This window comes from Bombina bombina, chromosome 3 (genome assembly GCF_027579735.1).
Source record: "Bombina bombina isolate aBomBom1 chromosome 3, aBomBom1.pri, whole genome shotgun sequence".
In the NCBI taxonomy this organism is placed as follows: domain Eukaryota; kingdom Metazoa; phylum Chordata; class Amphibia; order Anura; family Bombinatoridae; genus Bombina; species Bombina bombina.
In genome coordinates, this window is record NC_069501.1 from 117,054,839 (window position 1) to 117,080,396 (window position 25,558).

Genomic DNA, 25,558 nt, shown 5'->3' on the forward strand with positions numbered 1-25,558 from the left:
GTAGGAAAATCTGATTGGCTGATGGAATCAGCCAATCAGATTCAAGTTCAATCCGATTGGCTGATCCAATCAGCCAATCAGATTGAGCTCGCATTCTATTGGCTGATCGGAACAGCCAATAGAATGCGAGCTCAATCTGATTGGCTGATTCCATCAGCCAATCAGATTTTCCTACCTTAATTCCGATTGGCTGATAGAATCCTATCAGCCAATCGGAATTGAGGGGACGCCATCTTGGATGACGTCCCTTAAAGGAGCCGTCATTCGTCGTAGTCCGTCGGTGAAGAAGGTGGTTCCGCGTCGGCGGAAGGAAGATTCAAGACCCGGCTTGGAAGATGACTTCGCCCGGATAGAAGACCTCTTCAGCGCCTCTTTGAAGATGACATCGGCCGGATCGAAGACTTCTTCAGCGCCGCCTGGATGATGACTTCATCGGATGGAAGATTTCTTCAGCGCCGCTTGGAGGATTAACTTCTTCCGCTCCGGATGTCCTCTTCAGTTCCATCGGTGGCTCGGCTGAGTGAAGACGACTCAAGGTAGGATGATCTTCAGGGGATTAGTGTTAGGTTTTTGTAAGGGGGGTTTGGGTTAGATTAGGGGTATGTGGGTGGTGGGTTTTAATGTTGGGGGGGGTTGTATTTTTATTTTACAGGCAAAAGAGCTGAACTTTTTGGGGCATGCCCCCACAAATGGCCCTTTTAAGGGCTGGTAAGGTAAAAGAGCTTTGAAATTTATGTAATTTAGAATAGGGTAGGGATTTTTTTTATTTTGGGGGGGTTTGTTATTTTATTAGGGGGCTTAGATTAGGTGTAAGTAGCTTAAAATTGTTGTAATATTTTTAACATGTTTGTAACTTAATTTTTTATTTTTTGTAACTTAGCTTTTTTTATTTTTTGTACTTTAGTTAGTTTATGTAATTGTATTTCATTGTAGTTCTTTGTAGGTAGTTTATTTAGTTAATTTAATGATAGTGTAGTATTAGGTTTAATTGTAACTTAGGTTAGGATTTATTTCACAGGTACATTTCTCTTTATTTTAGCTAGGTAAGCTATTAAATAGTTAATAACTATTTAATAGTTATTGTACATGGTTAAAATAAATTGAAAGGTACCTGTAAAATAAAAATAAATCCTAAGATAGCTAGAATATAATTATTATTTATATTGTAGCTATATTAGGGTTTATTTTAAAGGTAAGTATTTAGTTTTAAATAGGATTCATTTAGTTAATAAGAGTTAATTTATTTAGATTTATTGAATTAATATTTAAGTTAGGGTGCGTTAGGGTTAGGTTTAGGGGTTAATCATTTTATTACAGTGGCGGCGGCGTAGTGGGGGGCAGGATAGGGGTTAATAAATTTATTATAGGTGGCGACGGTGTAGGGGGGGCAGGATAGGGGTTAATACATTTAATATAGGTTGCGGCGGGTTCAGGGAGCGGCGGGTTAGGGGTTAATACATTTATTATAGTTGCGGTGGGCTCCGGGAGCGGCGGTTTAGGGGTTAATATGTATAGAGTAGCTTGCGGTGGGCTCCGGGAGCGGCGGTTTAGGGGGTAATAACTTTATTTATTTGCGGCGGTGTAGGGGGGGTCAGATTAGTGGTGTTTAGACTCGGGGTACATGTTAGGGTGTTAGGTGTAGACAGCTCCCATAGAAATCAATGGGATGTCTGTCAGCAGCGAACTTGTACTTTCGCTATGGTCAGACTCCCATTGATTCCTATGGGATCCGCCACCTCCAGGCTGGCGCTTTGAAAACCAGGTACGCTGGGCCGTAAAAGTGCCGAGCGTACCTGCTAGTTTTTTGATAGCTAGCAAAAGTAGTGAGAATGTGCCGCACTTGTGTGCGGAACATCTGGAGTGACGTAAGAATCGATCTGTGTCGGACTGAGTCCGGCGGATCGAAGCTGACGTCACAAAATTCTACTTTTGCCGGTCTCGAGCCTTTGATAACTAAGGCGTATCAGCCTCGCCACAAATACGCTGCGGAATACGCAGCGTATTTGAGGTTGACGGCTTGATAACTACCCCCCTATGTCTGCATTTTTACCAGTCTTCAACAATTGCTGGATTTAATTAGATGAAAGTGCAGTTTTGCATTAATGTAAAAATGTATATTTTACCAATTTCATGCACAGTTTTTCCATTACCATAGTATGAGTCAGTAAATATTTACTTTTAATCATGTTAACTGTGAAGCACTTTTTTTAAATAAATGAATCATTTGTGTTTCTTTTTAAACCACTCCAGAATGAGGTTTACAAAAACTTGTCTGGAAATTGCAAGAGTTCTATACTGGATTCCTGATAGCTACACATTTTTGTTACTTCAACAATTATTTGCAACAGTTATTCCAACTGCTTAGAACTATAGGAAAGCACCTACTAACCACAGACATCGCAGAACAACGCCAAAAAGATTTAAAGGGATATGAAACCAAAATGTTTTATTTCATGATTCAGATAGGGCATGCAATTTTAAGCAACTTATTAATTTACTCCTATTATCACGTTTTCTTCATTCTCTTGTTATCTTTATTTAAAAAACAGGAATGTAAGCTGCATTTTGCCACCAATCAGCTACCCAGGTGGCTCCTAAACTTACATTCCTGCTTTTCAAATAAAGATACCAAGAGAACGAATAAAAAATTGATAATAGGATTAAATTAGAGAGTTCCTTAAAATTGCATGCTCTATCTGAATCATGAAAGAAAAAAAATGGGTTTCATATCCCTTTAATTAGCGATTTTGTGAACCAAGTACTTTGTTTTGCATCCTTACCACAAGAATAATTTATAGTTAGAGATTTGATAACTCCAGGCATACAGGGACTTCCAAAGTGTCCATCACTGACCATCATTTTGCATCTCTGTTTGCCGTAACACCTCTGCGACAGCACATCTAATGCTGCGTAAGACAAGCAGTCTGCAAGAGAATAACACAGAGCTCAGAGCTTTCATATTAGTACATAAGAGAATTAAAATATCACTACACATTTAATGGATGGGTATGCTGCTCCAAAATAATAACTGTAGTTTCCACCCCAATTATTATACAAATGGGTAAAAAAAAGTATGTTAAACGGATAGCAAAGTCAAATTTGAACCTCCATGTTTCAGATAGAGCCGGTCATTTTAAGAAAATTTTAATTTCACTTATATTTTCAAATGTGCTTCGTTCTCTCGGTATCCCTTGTTGAAAAAGAATATGCAGATATCCTACAAAAGTGGGAGCTAGCTGCTGATTGGTGCCTGCACACGTTTGTCTTTTGTAATTGGCTAACTGAATGTATTCAGCTAGCTGCCAGTAGTGCAATGCTGTTCCTTCAGCAAAGGAAAACAAGATAATGAAGCAAATTTGATATTAGAAGTACATTGGAAAGTTGTTTAAAAAGGTATGTTCCATCGGGGGCGGAGCCGGACGCTGCTAAGATGGCAGCATAAACCCATAGCTCCGTAAGCCAGCAAGCTTAAAATTAGATATAACACTGGAATTTACTATATAACCCAGCTGGGACCATGAGCCAACAACCTTGAGGTACTAATAACAAGCCGAAAGTACTTAATTAGGCTGTCATTGACAGGAGCGGCACAGTATGAGAACAGCAGGGAGCCGCCATTAGAGAGCGGGAGAACGGACCTGAAATCTACAACAGCTCAGAACCTACAAGTAAGCAGAGCAGGTCCGTACTACTCAGAGCACCTAGCAAGCGGAGCAAATTTATGCCTCATGAGAACTGAGGGAAACAGTTTCGCTCGGCAGTGATATGAGGACCGAACGGAGATACTAAGCTGCACCGGGAGTTACAAGTGGTGCTCGCGAGAAAGTAAGTGCGACACTAATACTGAGGAAGGAAGATACAGAGCAAGAGAAAGCGGTTTAAGTTACCCCTGGCTGAGGCAACATAGATTAGCAGTGTCTAAAGAGTTAGCAAAGCGGACACAGACATTTGGGCTGGAAGGGCTGTGACGCAGCAGCATTTACATTGCTGTGTATAAGGGAGTGAGTAGAAGGAAAAGGCCTAGTTGTCACATCCCTACCAAAGAAGAGAGGTTACACAGCAGATCCTGACATTAAAGATCACAGAGGTGAGACTTATTCAAATTGTTATTACCCTTAGAGACTGTGAAACTACACAATATAAAGAGGAATGTTACACATATAACGCTAGAAAGCTACACACACTTAAAGGGACGACAATCAAAGAATACACATAAGTGAAACTGTGAATCTGATTGTGTGAACACCATAAGTCCCAACAGTAAAGGATATAAGACAAGTGGACACTAAACCCGAAATAAAGTACTTGTAATGGCGTCCAGAAAACTACTAAAACCTCTGAAACCAAATAGATCAGGCCAAATGAAAAGTGCTACAGTAGAATCCTTCTTTAATAACACAAGCCAGCACTCTACTCCCACAGAACACGAATCTATGGAAGCCTTATCACCAATGTCACAGTCACCTAATAAGCATAACAAAGGATCAGACTCACTCTCACAGATTCCCACATCTTTATTGTCATCATTAGCTTCAAAGCAAGACATAGCAGAAATTGTGAGAACCTGTATGAGAGAAGAGATGGCAGACTTAAAACAGGAAATGCATACCATTGGGTTCCGTGTAGACACTCTAGAAGAATATACAAATAATATACAAGAAGAAGTACACCAAATTCAAGAATCCTCAGCCACTCAAACAGACCTGATAGAAGCTCTTCAAGACAAGATTGAGGATCTTGAAAATAGAGGACGCAGGAAAAACCTGCGAATTCGAGGAATTCCGGAATCAGTACTCCCTAAGGATTTACCGACCTACCTGCCAGCGCTGTTTGCCCACCTCAGAGGTGAAACATCCTCCATGGAAATAAATTGGGACAGAGCACACAGAGCCCTTAGGCCCAGACCACCGGATAAAGCACCACCTAGGGACATTATAATAAAATTTAAACAATTTAGAGAAAAAGAGGAACTTTTCAACTTATCCCGCAGAAACCAACCAGTTAAGTTCAGGGGCAATGTGCTCCAGTTCTACACTGATCTTTCTCAACGGACATTACAAAGAAGGAAGGAATTGGCACCACTAACATCTTTACTGAGAAGTAAAAAAATATTATACAGGTGGGGTTTTCCTTTCCATCTGTATGTGTTGCATGGAAACAGAAAACTTTCCTGTACCAAAATTTCGGAGATACCAGACTTTTGTGCTGCTCTAGACCTTGAACCACCTCTCGAACAGGAAGATACAGATCCACAGCCACTACCGCAACGGAAAAAGAGGCAAAAGGATACCAGTAAAGAACGCAAAGACACCCGTAGTATGGGAGGTAGTCCCTCCTGTGGACATCTTCCACCGCAGGCGAAAAAGATGACCCAGTCCTCGAAAACTATTATGCAAGATAACGATTAAAAGACTTGACACACGCCTGGATGGGTAAAACTATGTTTATTGAATGTAAAAGGGCTACTTACAGACTATCTAATGTAAAGAAAGTATGCGAATATATATAGAGTAGGCTAGTTATATATATGCTGAGATCTATATACAAAGTTATAACCACTAACTGAAATGTTTAGAGTTAGGTAGAGAATCTAAAACTCAAGGTGTTAACAGACAATATGACGATACCCCAGTTATTTAGGGGAAAACTTCAGGAAAAGGTAAAAGGTCTCATAGAACTTTTTATATTGTTATGTGTTTTTCAAAAAATTTGTTCAACGTTGGTTTATGCCTCTTGTTTGTTAACAGGTAAAAATAAGATCTAGTATTATAATTCAGTCATTTTATAGACAACTTAGAGTGTCTTTCAACAATAACTTCTAATTTTTAGTTAGACTTGTTTAAAGAAACAGGAAACAAAAAGAAAGCGAAAAAACTACTGTTAAATTTGTTTGTATTGCCTTGTTTTTTCTCTTTTTTTTTCTTTTTTTTCTTTTCTTTCTTCTTTTCATTTCTTTGTTGAGTTTCTTAATAGTTGATTATTGTACGTAATTTTGATTCAAAGCTGTGTGCATATGCTGCTGTACATAACCTAACCAGACCTGCAACGCCACTTAGAAGACATTTCGTATATACATTATAGACACATATAGGTATCATATTAGCAAGACCATGACGAGCAAAATAATCAATATCATATCTCAAAATGCAAAGGGATTAAACTCCCCACAGAAAAGATCGATAGCACTGCTGGATTTCTATAAAAAAAAGGGAGATATACTATTCCTCCAAGAGACCCATTTCAGAAGGAAAAATGAACCTAAATACTTAGGGACAAGATACACCCAACACTTCCATAGCTCAGCAGATTCTAAAAAATGTGGGGTTAGTATATTAATACATAAAGATATACCTTTTAAACATATACAAACCACGTCGGACACTGAAGGCAGATTTCTAGGGGTGTTTGGCCTCCTTTATGGAAGTCCAGTAACCTTGATAAATATATACGCACCAAATATGCGGCAATTACCATTCTTTAAGAAAATCTTTGATAAGATCGTAGACTTCTCTAGGGGAGTAACCTTCCTGGGAGGAGATATGAACCTGGCACTAGACCCCAGCATGGATAACTCATACACCACAAATAGAACCTCAAAACATGTAACTAAGTACTTGGGGAAATTAATGAGAGACTATAACTTATATGATGTTTGGAGGTTTATAAATCCTCATAAAAGGGATTACACATTCTTTTCGTCACCGCATCATACATATAGTCGGATAGATTACATCATGACCAATCAATGTGGTTTAACAACCATACGGACCTCAAAAATCTCACACACAGCATGGTCAGACCACTCCGCTGTGATAACGCAAATACAGTGGCCTGATACCCCGATACACCCCTTTATATGGAGGCTTGACGACTCCATACTCAACACGCCCAATCACGCAGAGAGACTAGTCAATTCCTTGAAAGAATACTTTACGATTAATACACAAACAGATACTGATCCATACATAGTCTGGGAGGCGCATAAATGCTACATGAGAGGTGAATTCATTAAAATCAAATCACAGATGAAGAAAAAAGCCAGGCAGCAATATGTAGACCTCTCAAACACTCTCTCCCACGTAGAATATATACATAAACAAGACCCACAGAACGAGGAGGTTCTTAAAGAATTACAAAGCACTAGAGAGGCCCTTCGAGATATTTTAACCAAGGAACACAATCTTATGGCGATAAAACTTAAACAGCGTTATTATTATGAAAGCAATCAAAGTGGTAAATTGCTAGCACGGGCATTGAAATTGAAAAAGCTCAAAACATACATCCATGAGTTGGTTACACCAGATAAACGTAAAGTAAAAACAACACCAGATATCCTTACTCAATTCGAGAACTACTACTCAAACTTATATAACATAGCGGACAAAGATAACCACAATGTATCCCCACTAAATATGTTGTCATACTTAGAAAGTTGCCAATTACCTCGATTGTCAACAGACCAAGCCAAAGAATTAGAAAAACCATTAACATCAGAAGAGATAGCATTGGCCATTGCTAACTTAAATTCGGGGAAAAGCCCTGGACCCGATGGTTACACTGTCCAATATTATAAAAAATTCTCTAATATATTGATCCCACATCTACAGACAATTTTTAATCAAATATCAGAGACCTTGCCTTTCCCATCTAGTATGCTAGAAGCGCACATTACAGTGCTCCCGAAACCTGGGAAACCTTCTACTACCCCAGCTAACTTTCGACCCATCTCCTTATTAAATGTAGATGTGAAAATCTATGCGAAGGTATTGGCAACGAGACTCAATAGATACCTGCCGGAATTAATACATGTAAATCAGGCCGGATTCGTGCCTCGTAGAGAAGCACGAGATAACACAGTAAAAATGATAAACCTCATGGAATATGTCCAAAGAGAAAAAATCCCCACAATCTTCTTAGGAATCGATGCAGAGAAGGCCTTTGATAGGCTTAATTGGTCTTTTTTGCGACATTCTCTAATCAGATTCGGACTAGGGCCTCTTATGATAGATAAGATTTTTGCACTATACTCCAACCCCTCAGCTAAGGTTAGACTGAACGATTCTTTATCGAAAACTATCCCTATTAAAAATGGTACCAGACAGGGATGTCCCCTATCTCCCCTGCTTTTTGTGCTGGCCATGGAGGTATTAGCTTGCAAAATTCGACATAACACAGCCATTGAGGGTATTAAGATTAAAAATACACACTATAAATTATCGTTGTATGCAGATGACCTTATGCTGACAATAACTAACCCATTAACATCCCTTAAAGCACTACAGAATGAATTCGACCGATATAGCTCATACTCTTACTTTAAAATCAATACAACTAAATCAGAGGTTCTAGGAGCAGCAGTGCCTGAAACGACATTAGAACAAATTAGCAACCAATTTCAGTTCTCCATTCAGAAAAACTCATTGAAATATTTAGGAATACATGTAGCAAAAACTAGAGAAGACCTTTTTACACTAAATTATATGAAATTGTTAAAAGAACTACAAATAGAGTTACAGGGGTGGAGAAGCAAACACCTCTCTTGGCTTGGTGGAATCCACGCTTTTAAGATGTCATTTCTGCTGAGAATACTATACATTTTTCAGACGGTTCCCATTCCACTAACAAAATCTTACCTAAATAGGCTTCAGAACCATGTTAACACATTCATATGGCAGAACAAAATACCTAGGGTATCAAAGAAAGTTATATACAGAGATAGACATAACGGGGGCTTGAGCGTGCCTAATCTAACATATTATAAACAAGCATCTATTATGAATAGAATAATAGACTGGAGTAAACACTTGGGAGATAAAGAATGGGTACTACTAGAACACGAGTTAGCACAGTCACCAAGTTTGAGCGGTCAATGCTGGTTACGCAAACAGCAGAGGAATATTAGTAATACAGCTACAAGTATAATAATAGAAACATTCGAAGTGTGGGACACATTACTAAAAAACAAACGGGATATATCATCTGTTCCATCTCCACTAACTCCTTTACTAACTAACACAGACTCCCCAGTAAGCTACAACATAGTGGAAGGCAATAGCATGAACCTGCAGTGTTGTATACCCACATACTCAGTTTTAAATAATGGCAAGATGCTAACAAAACAAGAAATAGTGGACAAACACATATTCAGCAGTCAAAACTGGTATGAATACCTACAACTCTCACATTATATTACCCATAACAAGAATAGGACGGACCTTACTAGGCAGCTAACCACATTTGAATCCATATGTTACACAACAGACCTGTCAAAGAAGGGGTTGTCGCACTCATACAGATTACTATTAACGAGACACTCACAGCAATTGCCGGCATATACTAAGGTATGGGAGGAAGAGTTGAATATATCTTTAGCACCGAGCGAGTGGCAAGTAATCTTCCATCAAATGGGAAAAGCTCCATCTTCTATGAATATCACAGAGACAAATATGAAACTACTCACTAGATGGTACCTAACCCCTACACGATTATCTAATATATTCCCAAATACCAGCAAACTTTGCTGGAGAGGATGTGGTCAGGAAGGGAATCTCTCACATATATGGTGGAGCTGCCCGCTTTTAGAAACTTATTGGAGTGAAATAAGTGCAGAAATAGGGAAAGTGATATCAACTCACTTATCCAATGACCCAGCTATATTTTTGTTTAACAAGATTCCTAAAATAAAATGTAAATTAAGGCTAATGTTATTATATATCATGTTAAGTTGTGCTAAACAGGTAATCCCAAGGCTATGGAAAAATACACGATCCCCTACAGTACAAGAATGGAGGGAACAAGTTTCGAGATTACTATCTCTGGAAAAATACCATTACCAACAAACCAACCGTATAGAAGAATACCATTCTATACTATTCCTTTGGGAGGAATACTTAGGGCCGCTGAAAAAGAAAAAGAGTATGTAACTGAATACATTAGATATCCACAGATATTCACAGGGCACAGATACAAAGGGATAAGAGTATAGGAATAGAAGTAGACTACTTTGGTAGGAACACAACAAAGCAAGCGGCAGACAACAAGAAACAATGTGGCAGCAGCACTTTCATTCTTGATTCTTAAATGTTTGTCCCTATATGTACTGTTATCTCTTCTCATTGTTAAAATATGTAACTAGGGGACAACAAACATGGTACGATCTTCGTCTTTATATGTACTAGCTTTGAATGTATTGTATTGTTTGATTATATATGTTGTAAACCAAATAAAAATTTAAATAAAAAAAATAAAAAAATAAAAAATAAAAAGGTATGTTCCATCTAAATCATGAAAGAAAATGTTGGGGTTTCTCATCCCTTTAAAACCACTTAAATATTCTGTGATGTGTAAGACTAATTCCTTAAAGGACCATTACATACAGTAGAATTGCATAATTAATAAGTGCATTAACAAGATTTTTTCTAAATTTTTATTCCCCATTTGTCTGATCCCTGTATCATGTGACAGCCATCAGCCAATCACTGACCACGTATACACTGTGAACTTGTGCACATGCTCAGTAGGAGCTGGTGCCTCACAAAGTGTGCATATAAAAAGACTGTGCATAATGTCATAATGAAAGTAACTTGAAAAGTCTCTTAAAAATACATATTCTATCTGAATCATGAAAGTTTTGTTTTGACTTTAGTGTCCCTTTAATCACTACTAGTACAGTACAAATACATAAATTCTTAAACAGTGCTAAGTTTCTGATCGGCAGTTATGCAACTGAAATTTTCAAGTTTTACTTAAAAACCCATTAATTTAATTGCATTACCTGCTAGTCAAAATATACTAATGTTGTACATTATTATCTTGTATTAGAAAGCACATTTTGAAAACAAACATTTGATATTGCTGAAACGTTATTAGTATAACATTATGAATATAAACATTACTATAATGTTAGAAATTAATATGGCAAAATAAGTTTTGCCCTATATTGACGATTAAGGAGTATTAATAAAGTAAATGAAAACAAAGTGGAATTGAGGTCGTTTTTTTTGTAAAGGAGATCTCTTGGATGATGGGGGTTTGTGTAAAGGAGATCTCTTGGGTGATGGGGGTTCGTACTAGGGGTTTGTGTACAGGAGATCTCTTGGGTGATGGGGGTTCGTACTAGGGGTTTGTGTAAAGGAGATCTCTTGGGTGATGGGGGTTCGTACTAGGGGTTTGTGTACAGGAGATCTCTTGGGTGATGGGGGTTCGTACTAGGGCCCCAATTTATCAAAGGGCTTGCGGACCTGATCCGACACTGCGGATCAGGTCCGCAAGACCTCGCTAAATGCGGAGAGCAATACGCTCTCCGCATTTAACATTGCACCAGCAGCTTACAAGAGCTGCTGGTGCAACGCCGCCCCCTGCTGACTCAGGGAGGTGTCAATCAACCTGATCGTATTCGATCGGGTTGATTTCCGGCGATTCTTGTCCGCCTGCTCAGAGCAGGCAGAGCAGGCGGACAGGGTTATGGAGCTTCATAAGTTGTGTTTCTGGCGAGTCTGAAGATTCGCCAGAAACACGGCCTGTCAAGCTCCGTACAGAGCTTGATAAATGGGCCTGTAGGGGTTTGTGTAAAAATCTATCCATTGATGGGGGGTTGTGTAAAGGAAATCTATTCATTGATGGGGGTTTGTACTAGGGGTTTGTGTAAAGGAAATCTATTCATTGATGGAGGTTTGTACTAGGGGTTTGTGTAAAGGAAATCTATTTATTGATGGGGGTTTGTACTAGGGTTTTTTGTAAAGGAAATCTATTCATTGATGGAGGTTTGTACTAGGGGTTTGTGTAAAGGAAATCTATTCATTGATGGAGGTTTGTACTAGGGGTTTGTGTAAAGGAAATCTATTCATTGATGGAGGTTTGTACTAGGGGTTTGTGTAAAGGAAATCTATTCATTGATGGAGGTTTGTACTAGGGGTTTGTGTAAAGGAAATCTATTCATTGATGGAGGTTTGTACTAGGGGTTTGTGTAAAGGAAATCTATTCATTGATGGAGGTTTGTACTAGGGGTTTGTGTAAAGGAAATCTATTCATTGATGGGGGTTTGTACTAGGGGTTTGTGTAAAGGAAATCTATTCATTGATGGAGGTTTGTACTAGGGGTTTGTGTAAAGGAAATCTATTCATTGATGGAGGTTTGTAATAGGGGTTTGTGTAAAGGAAATCTATTCATTGATGGAGGTTTGTACTAGGGGTTTGTGTAAAGGAAATCTATTCATTGATGGAGGTTTGTAATAGGGGTTTGTGTAAAGGAAATCTATTCATTAATGGTGGTTTGCAATAGGGGTTTGTGTAAAGGAAATCTATTCATTGATGGGGGTTTATACTAGGGGTTTGTGTAAAGGAAATCTATTTATTGATGGGGGTTTGTACTAGGGTTTTTTTGTAAAGGAAATCTATTCATTGATGGAGGTTTGTACTAGGGGTTTGTGTAAAGGAAATCTATTTATTGATGGGGGTTTGTACTAGGGTTTTTTGTAAAGGAAATCTATTCATTGATGGAGGTTTGTACTAGGGGTTTGTGTAAAGGAAATCTATTCATTGATGGAGGTTTGTACTAGGGGTTTGTGTAAAGGAAATCTATTTATTGATGGGGGTTTGTACTAGGGTTTTTTGTAAAGGAAATCTATTCATTGATGGAGGTTTGTACTAGGGGTTTGTGTAAAGGAAATCTATTCATTGATGGTGGTTTGTAATAGGGGTTTGTGTAAAGGAAATCTATTCATTGATGGTGGTTTGCAATAGGGGTTTGTGTAAAGGAAATCTATTCATTGATGGAGGTTTGTACTAGGGGGTTGTGTAAAGGAAATCTTTTCAGTGATGGTGGTTTGCAATAGGGGTTTGTGTAAAGGAAATCCATTCATTGTTGGGGGTTTGTACTAGGGGTTTGTGTAAAGGAAATATATTTATTGATGGGGGTTTGTACTAGGGTTATTTTGTAAAGGAAATCTATTCATTTATGGGGGTTTGTACTAGGGGGTTGTGTAAAGGAAATCTATTTAGTGATGCTGGTTTGTAATAGAGGTTTGTATAAAGGAAATCTATTCAGTGATGGTGGTTTGTAATAGGGGTTTGTGTGAAGGAAATCTATTTGGTGATGGGGTTTGTACTAGGGTTTGTGTAAAGGAGATATCTTGTACTAGGAGTTTCTGTAAAGGAGAACTATTGGGTGATGGAGATTTGCACTAGGGATTTAAGTAAGCAAGATCTCTTGGTTGATCAAGGTTTTTGTTAGGAGTTTGAATAAAGGAGATCTCTTGGGTGATGGGTGCTTGTTCTAGAGGTTTTGTAGAACACATCCTTTGGATGATTAGCATTTTGCTAGGGGTTTGTGTAAAGGAGATATTTTGGGTGATGGGGGTTTGCACTAGGGGTTTGTATAAAGAAGATCTCTTGGGTGGTGAGGGTTGTGCTAGGGGTTTGTGTAAAGGAGATCTCTTGAGTAATGGGGGTTGCACTAGGGGTTTGTATAAAGAACATATCATGAGTGATGGGGCTGTGCACTAGGGGTTAATGCTAGAGAGATCTCCTAGGTGATGGGGCTTTGATTTAGGGGTTTGTGTAAAGGAGATCTTTTGTGTGTTGGAGATTGTGCTAGGGGTTTGTGTAAAGTTGACCTCTTGAGTGATTGAGGTTGTGCTAAGGGTTTGTATAAAATAGATCTCTTGGGTGATGGTGTTTTGTGTAGGGGTTTGTATAAAAGAGATCTCTTGGGTGATGGGGTTTTGTGCTAGGGGTTTGTATAAAAGAGATCTCTTGGGTGATGGGGTTTTGTGCTATGGGTTTTTGTAATTAAGATATCTTGTGTGATGGGGGTTGTTAGGGAGATCTTCTAGGTGATGGTGGTCTGCTTTAGGATTTGTGTAAAGGAGAACTCTTTGATAATGTGAGTTTGTCTAAAGGAGGCCTCTTGTGTGATGGGTTTGTGCTTGGGGTTTGTATAAAGGAGATATCTTGGGTGATTGGAGTTTGTGGTAGGGGTTTGTATAAAGGAGATTTCTTAGGTGATGGTGGGTGGAGCTAGTGGTTTGTATAAAGGAAATCTCTTGGTTGATGTGGATTGTGCTAGGGATTTGTATAAAGGAGATCTCTTGGGTGATGGGGGGTTGAGCTAGGGGTTTGTATAAAGGAGATCTATTGGGTGATTGGAGTTTGTGGTAGGGGTTTGCGTAAAGGAGATATCTTGGGCAATTGGGGTTTTCACTAAGAGGTTGTCTACAGGAGATCTTTTGAATGATGGGGGTTTGCACTAGGGGTTAATGTTAAGAATATCTCCTGGTTAAGGGGAAGTTTGTGTATATGAGTTTTCTTGGGTGTTTAAGGGACATGAAACCCCAAAAGTTTCTTTAATGATTTAGATAGAACATACAATTTTAAACAACTTTCCAGTTTACTTCTATTATCAAATTTGCTTCATTCTCTTTGTATCATTTGTTGAAGGAGCAACAATGCACTACTGGTTTCTAACCATGGGTGAGCCAATGACAATCGGTATATATATGCAGCCACCAATCAGCAGCTAGAACCTAAGTTCTTTGCTGCTCCTGAGCTTTCCTAGATACACCTTTCAGCAAAGGATAACAATAGAAGCAAGCAAATTAAATAATAGAAGTAATTTGGAAAGTTGTTTAAAATTATATGCTCTCTCTAAATCATGAAATAATTTGTTTTGGGTTTCATGTCTCTTTAAGGTTTTATTTGGAGGGAGTGTCATGTGGCTGTAAGTGCAATTATTGTTAATTGGAGTGGTGTGAATTTTTAGTTTTAGTTAACAGCAGTCAGTGGATAATGGACAGAAAGACTTACTAGCCTTACTAGCCTTAGTGATGCAATTTGCATGAGGGGGTGGGGAGCTGTGGTGAAAGTTAATGATGCTGTCATGCAGTTAGTGTTTGTTTATTTTTTTTATGTATTACATTTTTTGCATGGAAATCACTTTAAACTATAATATATGGATACTGTTATCAACTCAACCAGGAGAATCATTCATTTATGATATATCCACCCTGAATCTTAGCCTGCAAAAAAGAAAAATGACTCTTGTGTCTCTTTAATTGGGTATACTTTGAACTCCTTTTTAATTTTCTTTCTTTGGTAGACCAGTGTGGCTGAAATATATCGGCGGCATTAGTTATGTGCTAATATGCTGTATTAGAGCAGATTTAGTATTCCTTATACAATACATACCATATGGAGTTAACTGGTCCATTTCTACAAGACAAGAATTCTTTTCATGAGCAAATCTTCCATAGACTGCTGAATAGATATTGAGAAGTTTGGGCTCCTTGCAGTGAAGCTTCAACTGATTATTTTCACAGACGGAAATAGATTTGTATTCAGCTTAAAAAATAATCAATGAAAAAACAGTCAATGTGAATTGTAACATTGCATCTTCAGCTTAAACATACTATTATTATTTTTATTTTAATGTGGGTAAAAATAAATTAATTAATCAATCTATCAATCAATCCTGAAGCTCTCTGTGGAACTAGTCTAATGGGGAGTGTTTCAATATTTTAATATGAGGTTCAATATCAAGCAAATTTTCAAATTGACACATTTTTGGCATTCTTAAAACTGTATTTAGATGTCTGCCAAAAGCTTGTGTTTGAAAACTTTAGGGAGCTAACATTTGTCAGCTATATTTCTGGTACGTCTGAATTTCCTACTTTAGGATGACATTTGTAATTTACACTTTCCTTTCTATTTGTGTCAATATATTATTAAATATATGGTTAAAATATTATTATTTTTTTGGAATGTCCAAACACAACCATGACTTTGTATGAACATTCAAATATAAATATTTTATTTGTGAACATGTTTCTTTATAGTTAAAAAGATAGATAGCTATATAGAATATACACTACAGTCCTGGCCAAAAGTTTTGAGAATGACACAAATATTCATTTTCACAAAGTCTGCTGCCTCAGTTTTTATGATGGCAATTTTCATATACTCCAGCATGTTATGAAGAGTGATCAGATTAATTGCAATTCATTTTTTGCCATGAAAATTTTCCATGAAAATGAACTTAATCCCCCCAAAAAATTTCACTGCATTTCAGCCCTGCCACAAAAGGACCAGCTGACATCATGTCAGTGATTCTCTAGTTAACACAGGTGTCAATGTTGACGAGGACAAGGCTGGAGACCACTCTGCCATTCTGATTGATGTTAGAATAACAGACTGGAAGCTTTAAAAAATGGGTGGTGCTTGAAATCATTGTTCTTCCTCTGTTAACCATGGTTACCTGCAAGGAAACAGGTGCAGTCATCATTGCTTTGCACAAAAGGGATTCACAGGCAATAATATTGCTGATACTATCAGCTAGATTTAGAGATTTGTCGGTAACGACCCGCGTAGCTAACGCTGGCTTTTTTCTGGCCGCACCTTTAAAATAACTCTGGTATTGACAGTCCACAGAATCGCTGCGTTAGGCTCCAAAAAAGGAGCGTAGAGCATTTTTAACGCAACTGCAACTCTCGATACCAGAGTTGCTTACGGACGCGGCCAGCCTCAAAAACGTGCTCGTGCACGATTCCCCCATAGGAAACAATGGGGCTGTTTGAGCTGGAAAAAAACCTAACACCTGCAAAAAAGCCGCGTTCAGCTCCTAACGCGGCCCCATTGTTTGCTATGGGGAAACACTTCCTACGTCTGCACCTAACACTCTAACATGTACCCCGAGTCTAAACACCCCTATCCTTACACTTATTAACCCCTAATCTGCCGCCCCCGCTATCGCTGACCCCTGCATATTATTTTTAACCCCTAATCTGCCGCTCCGTAAACCGCCGCTACTTACATTATCCTTATGTACCCCTAATCTGCTGCCCCTAACACCGCCGACCCCTATATTATATTTATTAACCCCTAATCTGCCCCCCACAACGTCGCCTCCACCTACCTACACTTATTAACCCCTAATCTGCCGAGCGGACCGCACCGCTATCATAATAAAGTTATTAACCCCTAATCCGCCTCACTAACCCTATAATAAATAGTATTAACCCCTAATCTGCCCTCCCTAACATCGCCGACACCTAACTTCAAACATTAACCCCTAATCTGCCAACCGGAGCTCACCGCTATTCTAATAAATGTATTAACCCCTAAAGCTAAGTCTAACCCTAACACTAACACCCCCCTAAGTTAAATATAATTTTAATCTAACAAAATTAATTAACTCTTATTAAATAAATTATTCCTATTTAAAGCTAAATACTTACCTGTAAAATAAATCCTAATATAGCTACAATATAAATTATAATTACATTGTAGCTATTTTAGGATTAATATTTATTTTACAGGCAACTTTGTAATTATTTTAACCAGGTACAATAGCTATTAAATAGTTAAGAACTATTTAATAGTTACCTAGTTAAAATAATAACAAAATTACCTGTAAAATAAATCCTAACCTAAGTTACAATTAAACCTAACACTACACTATCATTAAATTAATTAAATAAAATATCTACAATTCCCTACAATTAAACCTAACACTACACTATCAATACATTAATTAAATACAATATCTACAAATAACTGCAATGAAATAAACTAACTAAAGTACAAAAAATAAAAAAGAACTAAGTTACAAAAAATAAAAAAATATTTACAAACATAAGGAAAATCTTACAACAATTTTAAACTAATTACACCTACTCTAAGCCCCCTAATAAAATAACAAAGCCCCCCAAAATAAAAAAATGCCCTACCCTATTCTAAATTACTAAAGTTCAAAGCTCTTTTACCTTACCAGCCCTGAACAGGGCCCTTTGCGGGGCATGCCCCAAGAAGTTCAGCTCTTTTTCCTGTAAAAAAAAAACATACAATACCCCCCCCAACATTACAACCCACCACCCACATACCCCTAATCTAACCCAAACCCCCTTTAAATAAACCTAACACTAAGCCCCTGAAGATCTTCCTACCTTATCTTCACCATACCAGGTTCACCGATCGGTCCAGAAGAGCTCCTCCGATGTCCTGATCCAAGCCCAAGCGGGGGGCTGAAGATGTCCATGATCCGGTAGAAGTCTTCATCCAAGTGGGGCAGAAGAGGTCTTCCATCCGATTGAAGTTTTCCTCCAAGCGGCATCTTCTATCGTCATCCATCCGGAGCGGAGCGGCAGCATCCTGAAGACCTCCGACGCGGAACATCCATCCTGGCCAACGACTGAACAACGAATGACGGTTCCTTTAAATGACGTCATCCAAGATGGCGTCCCTCGAATTCCGATTGGCTGATAGGATTCTATCAGCCAATCGGAATTAAGGTAGGAATATTCAGCCAATCAGATTGAGCTCGCATTCTATTGGCTGATCGGAACAGCCAATAGAATGCAAGCTCAATCAGATTGGCTGATTGGATCAGCCAATCGGATTGAACTTGATTCTGATTGGCTGATTCCATCAGCCAATCAGAATATTCCTACCTTAATTCCGATTGGCTGATAGAATCCTATCAGCCAATCGGAATTCGAGGGACGCCATCTTGGATGACGTCCCTTAAAGGAACCGTCATTCTTCAGTTGGACGTCGCCGGATGAAGATGGGTCTGCGGTGGAGGTCTTCAGGATGGAGCCGGTCCTCATCGGATGAAGATAGAAGATGCCGCTTGGAAGATGATGGTTGCGGTCCGGATCTACTCTTCTTCCCGGATAGGATGAGGACTTTGGAGCCTCTTCTGGACCTCTTCAGCCACCGGATGATGGATCGCCAGCCCCCGCTTGGGTTGGATGAAGATTTTGGAGCCAGGACGGATCGGTGATACCTGGTGAGGTGAAGACAAGGTAGGATGATCTTCAGGGGCTTAGTGTTAGGTTTATTTAAGGGGGGTTTGGGTTAGATTAGGGGTATGTGGGTGGTGGGTTGTAATGTTGGGGGGGGGTATTGTATGTTTTTTTTTACAGGAAAAAGAGCTGAACTTCTTGGGGCATGCCCCGCAAAGGGCCCTGTTCAGGGCTGGTAAGGTAAAAGAGCTTTGAACTTTAGTAATTTAGAATAGGGTAGGGCATTTTTTATTTTGGGGATCTTTGTTATTTTATTAGGGGGCTTAGAGTAGGTGTAATTAGTTTAAAATTGTTGTAATATTTTTCTTATGTTTGTAAATATTTTTTTATTTTTTGTAACTTAGTTCTTTTTTATTTTTTGTACTTTAGTTAGTTTATTTCATTGTAGTTATTTGTACATATTGTATTTAATTAATTTATTGATAGTGTAGTGTTAGGTTTAATTGTAGGTAATTGTAGGTATTTTATTTAATTAATTTAATGATAGTATAGTGTTAGGTTTATTTGTAACTTAGGTTAGGATTTATTTTACAGGTAATTTTGTAATTATTTTAACTAGGTAACTATTAAATAGTTCTTAACTATTTAATAGCTATTGTACATGGTTAAAATAATTACAAAGTTGCCTGTAAAATAAATATTAATCCTAAAATAGCTACAATGTAATTATAATTTATATTGTAGCTATAATAGGATTTATTTTACAGGTAAGTATTTAGCTTTAAATAGGAATAATTTATTTAATAAGAGTTAATTAATTTCGTTAGATTAAAATTATATTTAATTTAGGGGGGTGTTAGTGTTAGGGTTAGACTTAGCTTTAGGGGTTAATACATTTATTAGAATAGCGGTGAGCTCCGGTTGGCAGATTAGGGGTTAATAATTGAAGTTAGGTGTCGGCGATGTTAGGGAGGGCAGATTAGGGGTTAATACTATTTATTATAGGGTTAGTGAGGCGGATTAGGGGTTAATAACTTTATTATAGTAGCGGTGCGGTCCGCTCGGCAGATTAGGGGTTAATAAGTGTAGGCAGGTGGAGGCGACGTTGAGGGGGGCAGATTAGGGGTTAATAAATATAATATAGGGGTCGGCGGTGTTAGGGGCAGCAGATTAGGGTTACATAAGGATAATTTAAGTAGCGGCGCTTTGCGGTCGGCAGATTAGGGTTAATTATTGTAGGTAGTTGGCTGCGACGTTGTGGGGAGCAGGTTAGGGTTTAATAAATATAATACAGGGGTCGGCGGTGTTAGGGGCAGCAGATTAGGGGTACATAAGTATAACGTAGGTGGCGGTCGGCAGATTAGGGGTTAAAAAAATTTAATCGAGTGGCGGCGATGTGGGGGGACCTCAGTTTAGGGGTACATAGGTAGTTTATGGGTGTTAGTGTACTTTAGAGTACAGTAGTTAAGAGTTTTATGAACCGGCGTTAGCCCAAAAAGCTCTTAACTCCTGACTTTTTTCTGCGGCTGGAGTTTTGTCGTTAGATTTCTAACGCTCACTTCAGACACGACTCTAAATACCGGAGTTAGAAAGATCCCATTGAAAAGATAGGATACGCAAATGACGTAAGGGGATCTGCGGTATGGAAAAGTCGCGGCTGAAAAGTGAGCGTTAGACCCTTTTTTTAATGACTCCAAATACCGGCGGTAGCCTAAAACCAGCGTTAGGAGCCTCTAACGCTGGTTTTCACGGCTACCGCCAAACTCCAAATCTAGGCCTAAGATTGCACCATATCAACTGTCACGAATATCTCAGGATTCAGCTGATAAGGAGTTAACTTTGTGTAGCTTGGACTCAAAACAGTTATTTGTTTTTCAAGAAGAATTGTGTTTGTGTCTTCTTTGAAGTGCCAGGAGCATCATAAATGCTTGGCAGTGTAAACAGGACAGACTTTTATGGCCTAAGCTGTCAGCAGCAGGGCATGATGTAGAACAGGGCCCCCCCAGCACATCTCCTGAGGAGGTCAATAAAGGGACATGGGTTATGTATATATGTGTGTTAAAACTGCTATACCCTTAAAGGAAGGTAAATATGACAACCTATGTCATATTTGATATCAAACCGATTCTCCCAATAAAACTAAAAGGTTCTAGATATGTAAATATAGAAATTTCTTACCTAGCAGAAATTATACTGGATTGTATAATTTCAGGCAAGAAATTAGTCTATTGGAGGTCATAAAGACAGGGGGGTTTCTTAGCCCGCCCAGGAGGGTGTGGTTAAGCAACCTGATCTCTGAAAAGTAGGGTTTAAGAATCTTATTTTTTAACAATAAGATTGTCATTCTTACAAGGGGAGCTGCTGTACAGAAGTAAGGAGCCATCATTTTCATGCCAGCCCCTGGCGCATATCTTGAAGACTAGGAAAGTATTAAATTCTGTTTTTCTCCTTTTTATTTTAAAATACTGTTTGCGTGTGTAATTTTATTTGTAACAACTTTTCATTAATAATGCATTGTGCATAATATTTTTGGCATAATAAATAATTCCTTTATTAAGTTTGGCCTTTGTCTAATAATTGAACCACGTTACTGAAAGAGACTGGAATATTAGAACTGTATAATTTAGGTTATTTTCTGCTAAATTGTATTTCTAGAGTTAATGTGTAAAGTCTGTGTTTTTCCTTAGGATTTTCCCTTTAATACATTTTAAGTTGTGGAAGTATTTGAGCTATAGGATTGATAGTTTATTGTGGGTGGCATTAAAAGGGAGTGTTGGGCATTTCTCTTACGTCTAGTACAGATTAAGGGAGTGCGGTTAACTCTTGCACCCACTAAACTGAATCACAAGCTTGCCTGGTGTGGCTAGATTGTGACCTTTTGGTGACAGAAAAGGGGGCTGATAACCCTTTCTGTGCCAAATAAGTGACTGGCGCAGGGTTGGATAACCTTGGTTCATCACAAATTGGTGGGCAGCGGTGTAGATAATTTTTTTTATTATTAGATTTTAGTGCTTGTGGATTTGCTAGTGTGAAAATCCCGGTACTAAAAGAAATAGTTAAATAGTTTCTTACAATTTCCAAAGGCTAAAACTCAGTGCATTATATAGTCACACATTGCAAACAGTCCCCTTCCCTATTCTCTGTTTTTCTTTTCTATTTTATTTTTGCTATGGAGGCATACGAGCAGCGATCTAGAGAGGCACTTATACTCCTATGCCAGGAGCGGGATATTCCAATACGTTCAAAGAACAAAGATTTACTAATACAAGCTCTTGTTGAATATGATAACAGCCATATCACACCAGTTGAAGTCTCAGGAGAGATGTCTGCAGCTGTGGGTGGTGATTCATCAGGATCTGGGGATCCATTGGACTGTTATTTGCAAACTGTTCTTAAACATATGGGCTCAGTGGATGCAAGTTTGCGCATGGAACTGATTACAAAGTTTTATGAAAGACAGGCTGCTGTGGCTGAGAGACAGGCGTCTCTGGCAGCTGAGAGAGAGGCTCTGGCAGCTGAAAGACAGACAGCTTGCACGGTTGGAGAGAGGGATGGTCTCACCTGTTGTTAGTGAACCTAGAGACCCACCTGCTCCCAGAGTGCGTGCAGAGAATTTTCCCACCCTGGAGAAAGATGGAGATGTGGATGTATTCCTGCGTAGCTTTGAGAATGTTTGCAGACAGTTCCAGTTTCCAAGGGAGCAGTGGGCCAAGTACCTTACCCCTGGCCTGAAAGGTCCTGCACTGGAGGCGTTTGCTGAACTACCCCCAGAGTTTGATCAGGACTATGATTCCATTAAAGCTGCACTGCAGAGGAGATACAATCTTACTCCGGAGGTATACCGAAAGAAATTCCGTTCTCTGCAAAAAGGTTTGTCAGAGAGCTATATTACAGCTGTTGGGAACTTGATGACAGCCTTTAAACAGTGGGTCAGAGGATTAAAAGTTGCTACTATGGAGGAGCTGGAAGATTTGATGGTGAAGGAGCAATTTATGCAGCTGTGCCCAGCCGGAGTTCAAGAATGGGTTTTAGATCGGAAGCCTATAACAGCATTGGAAGCTGGCGAGCTGGCTGATTTTTACACAGCTAACAGGTCTCCAGAGAATGGGAGGAAATCCTTTTCTAAGGGGGGATCCACCTGTAAAGGAGCTGCTGAACGAACCCCCTTCACAAAACCTGCTGTGCCTTTATCCAGTGTGTCTGCTCCCTCTGGGAAAGGAGGGGCGAGTGCTGCATCTGGGCAGGGGGATACCCGCAGATGTTTTGTTTGCAACAAAGTGAGCCACATCAGCTCCACTTGCCCAGAGAGGATTAACTTGGGGCAATCAGCTGGAGGGAGTAATCCCTCAGAAGTACCAGCATCTGTTTTGTTTGTTACCTGTCCAGAGGAAAACAACCATGAGAACTTGCAACCTGTGACTCAGGGCCGGATTGGGCAGCCGGGATACCGGGAAAAATCCCGGTGGGCCGCTGGCCAGCAGCTCAGCTGGGCTGGCCTGGCTGGCTGGCTGGCTGGCTGCTGCTGTATGAATTATATTTTTGCAGCTGCTCGCTAAGTTTTTGTTGCGACCGCCAGCCGGTAATCACAGTCCCTGTTACACTGACTGAAGTCCACTGTGTCTAGTCTGACTCTGTGTAGTAAAAGTGTTAACCTCACCTTAACCCCCTCTCCCTCCCTCCGCTACCTTCGCAAGTTAGTTAACCGCTAATCTAAACCTGTCACCTTACCGCAACTAGTAACTCCTCACTTAGCCAATAAGCCCCCAAATTATAGGGCAAATCGTTAATTTAGACAGACAGTGACTGAGTCTGTGTCTGTCACTCACACAGTCACAGGCTCAGTCTCTGTCTGTCACAGCAGTTTGTCACTCATGAGGGCTAGGGCCTGGGCCACACTGGCTGGGGGTGGGCCGCTGGGGAGGAGGAGCGGAGGATTCAGGATTCAGGAATCATCATCATATGCGGGCCGGGTCAGATGGGGCGGGCGGGTCAGGTGGGGCGGGCCGGCGGCTTACGTGACGTCACGAGTTGACTGACTTGTTCTCACCACGTGACCTATTGGAGGGAGCCTCAGCCTGGGAGCGACTGAGTCAGTGAGTATCAGTGCTGTAAGTTGCAGCAGGCCTGAGGCCACGTGTGGGAGCAGCAGCAGGGACTGAATAGACAGCGGGACTGTTGGCAACACTTGGGCAGCAGCAAAAAGCAGAGCAGAGGCAGGCAGCAGTAGGCAGACATTCGGTTCAAGAGAGAAGATCATCATGACACGAATTCACGATCATGTATGTAGTATAATTTTTTTTAATTAATTAGTTCCTGACTATTCAGGTTCATGCTGCCGCTATCTGTATCACCCCTGCTTCTTTTGATGGCTAACCTCTGACCTACTGAGGTCCTCCTAGCTGTGCAACACATGGGGTCAGTGAGGAAGTACTTAAACAGTCATTACCTAAAATGATAAATAGATAGCCCTTAGCAACTAGCAAGGTTCTTCTCTCTGCAGGTACACAATTCAATTGTATGAACATTTTTTCCATTGCTCAAGCCAAAGCAATCTAAACTGGTGTATGTATATAAATGATGTCTGTGATGTATTAAATATGGCTTTTTATAAGTACTAGGTGCCCAGACATGCTTGCTAGGGAGAGGTGTCAACATAGCACTTGTACTCTGGCATAGTAGTTTTTCTATTTCCTCTTAAAATACTGTATATGTGTTAGCCTCACAGCTGCTCTTGTTGTCCTTTACACTTTCCTATACTGGTAAGGGGGTAAAAATACTACATGTTGTAGACATTCATGGATTAAATCACTTCATATTATAAGCATTCATATTTTTAAATCTTAGTTGCTTATTTGGTCAACTTATATCAGTGTTTTAAAGGGACATAATACTCAAAAGTTTTTTAAATTATTCAGACAGAGCATACAATTTTAAACAACTTTCCAATTCACTTTGCTAATATACTGGTATCCTTTTATGAAGGAGCAGCAATGCACTACTGAGAGCTATTTAGTGCATCATTTGAGCCAATGACAAGAGGCATATATGCTTTTAACAAAAGATACTAACAGAAAAAGGCAAATTAGGTAAAATAAGTAAATTGAATAGTTGTTTAAAATGACATGCTCTATCTAAATCAAGTACATTTTGACTTTTTACCTAAGAGAGACTGTGTGAACCTATGTGTGTGTGAGAGAGACTGTGTGAGCCTGTGTGTGTGTGAGATAGAGACTGTGAGCCTATGTGTGTGTGTGAGATAGAGACTGTGTGAGCCTATGTGTGTGTGTGAGATAGAGACTGTGTGAGCCTATGTGTGTGTGTCAGATAGAGACTATGTGAGTCAGCCTATGTGTGTGTGTCAGATAGAGACTGTGTGAGCCTATGTGTGTGTGTCAGATAGAGACTGTGTGAGCCTATGTGTGTGTGTCAGATAGAGACTGTGTGAGCCTATGTGTGTGCGTCAGATAGAGACTATGTGTGTGTGTCAGATAGAGACTGTGTGAGCCTATGTGTGTGTGTCAGATAGAGACTGTGTGAGCCTATATGTGTGTGTCAGATAGAGACTGTGTGAGCCTATGTGTGTGTGTCAGATAGAGACTGTGTGAGCATATGTGTGTGTGAGAGAGAGAGACTGTGTGAGCCTATGTGTGTGTGTCAGATAGAGACTGTGTGAGCCTATGTGTGTGTGTCAGATAGAGACTGTGTGAGCCTATGTGTGTGTGTCAGATAGAGACTATGTGTGTGTGTCAGATAGACTGTGTGAGCCTATGTGTGTGTGTCAGATAGAGACTGTGTGAGCCTATGTGTGTGTGTCAGATAGAG

General features: G+C 39.5%; 1 protein-coding gene across 2 annotated transcripts in view; it reads right to left on the minus strand.

The window, feature by feature from the left end:
* The window catches only part of EVA1C (eva-1 homolog C), a 246,102-nt gene that overhangs the window by 42,784 nt on the left and 177,760 nt on the right, over positions 1-25,558 (minus strand). For both annotated transcript variants that reach the window (XM_053705972.1, XM_053705971.1), the window contains exons 4-5: positions 15,183-15,335; positions 2,781-2,924 (exon numbers count right to left, since the gene is read on the minus strand). In XM_053705972.1, coding sequence (XP_053561947.1) covers positions 2,781-2,924; positions 15,183-15,335 — 297 coding nt within the window. The remainder of the gene's footprint in view (positions 1-2,780; positions 2,925-15,182; positions 15,336-25,558) is intronic.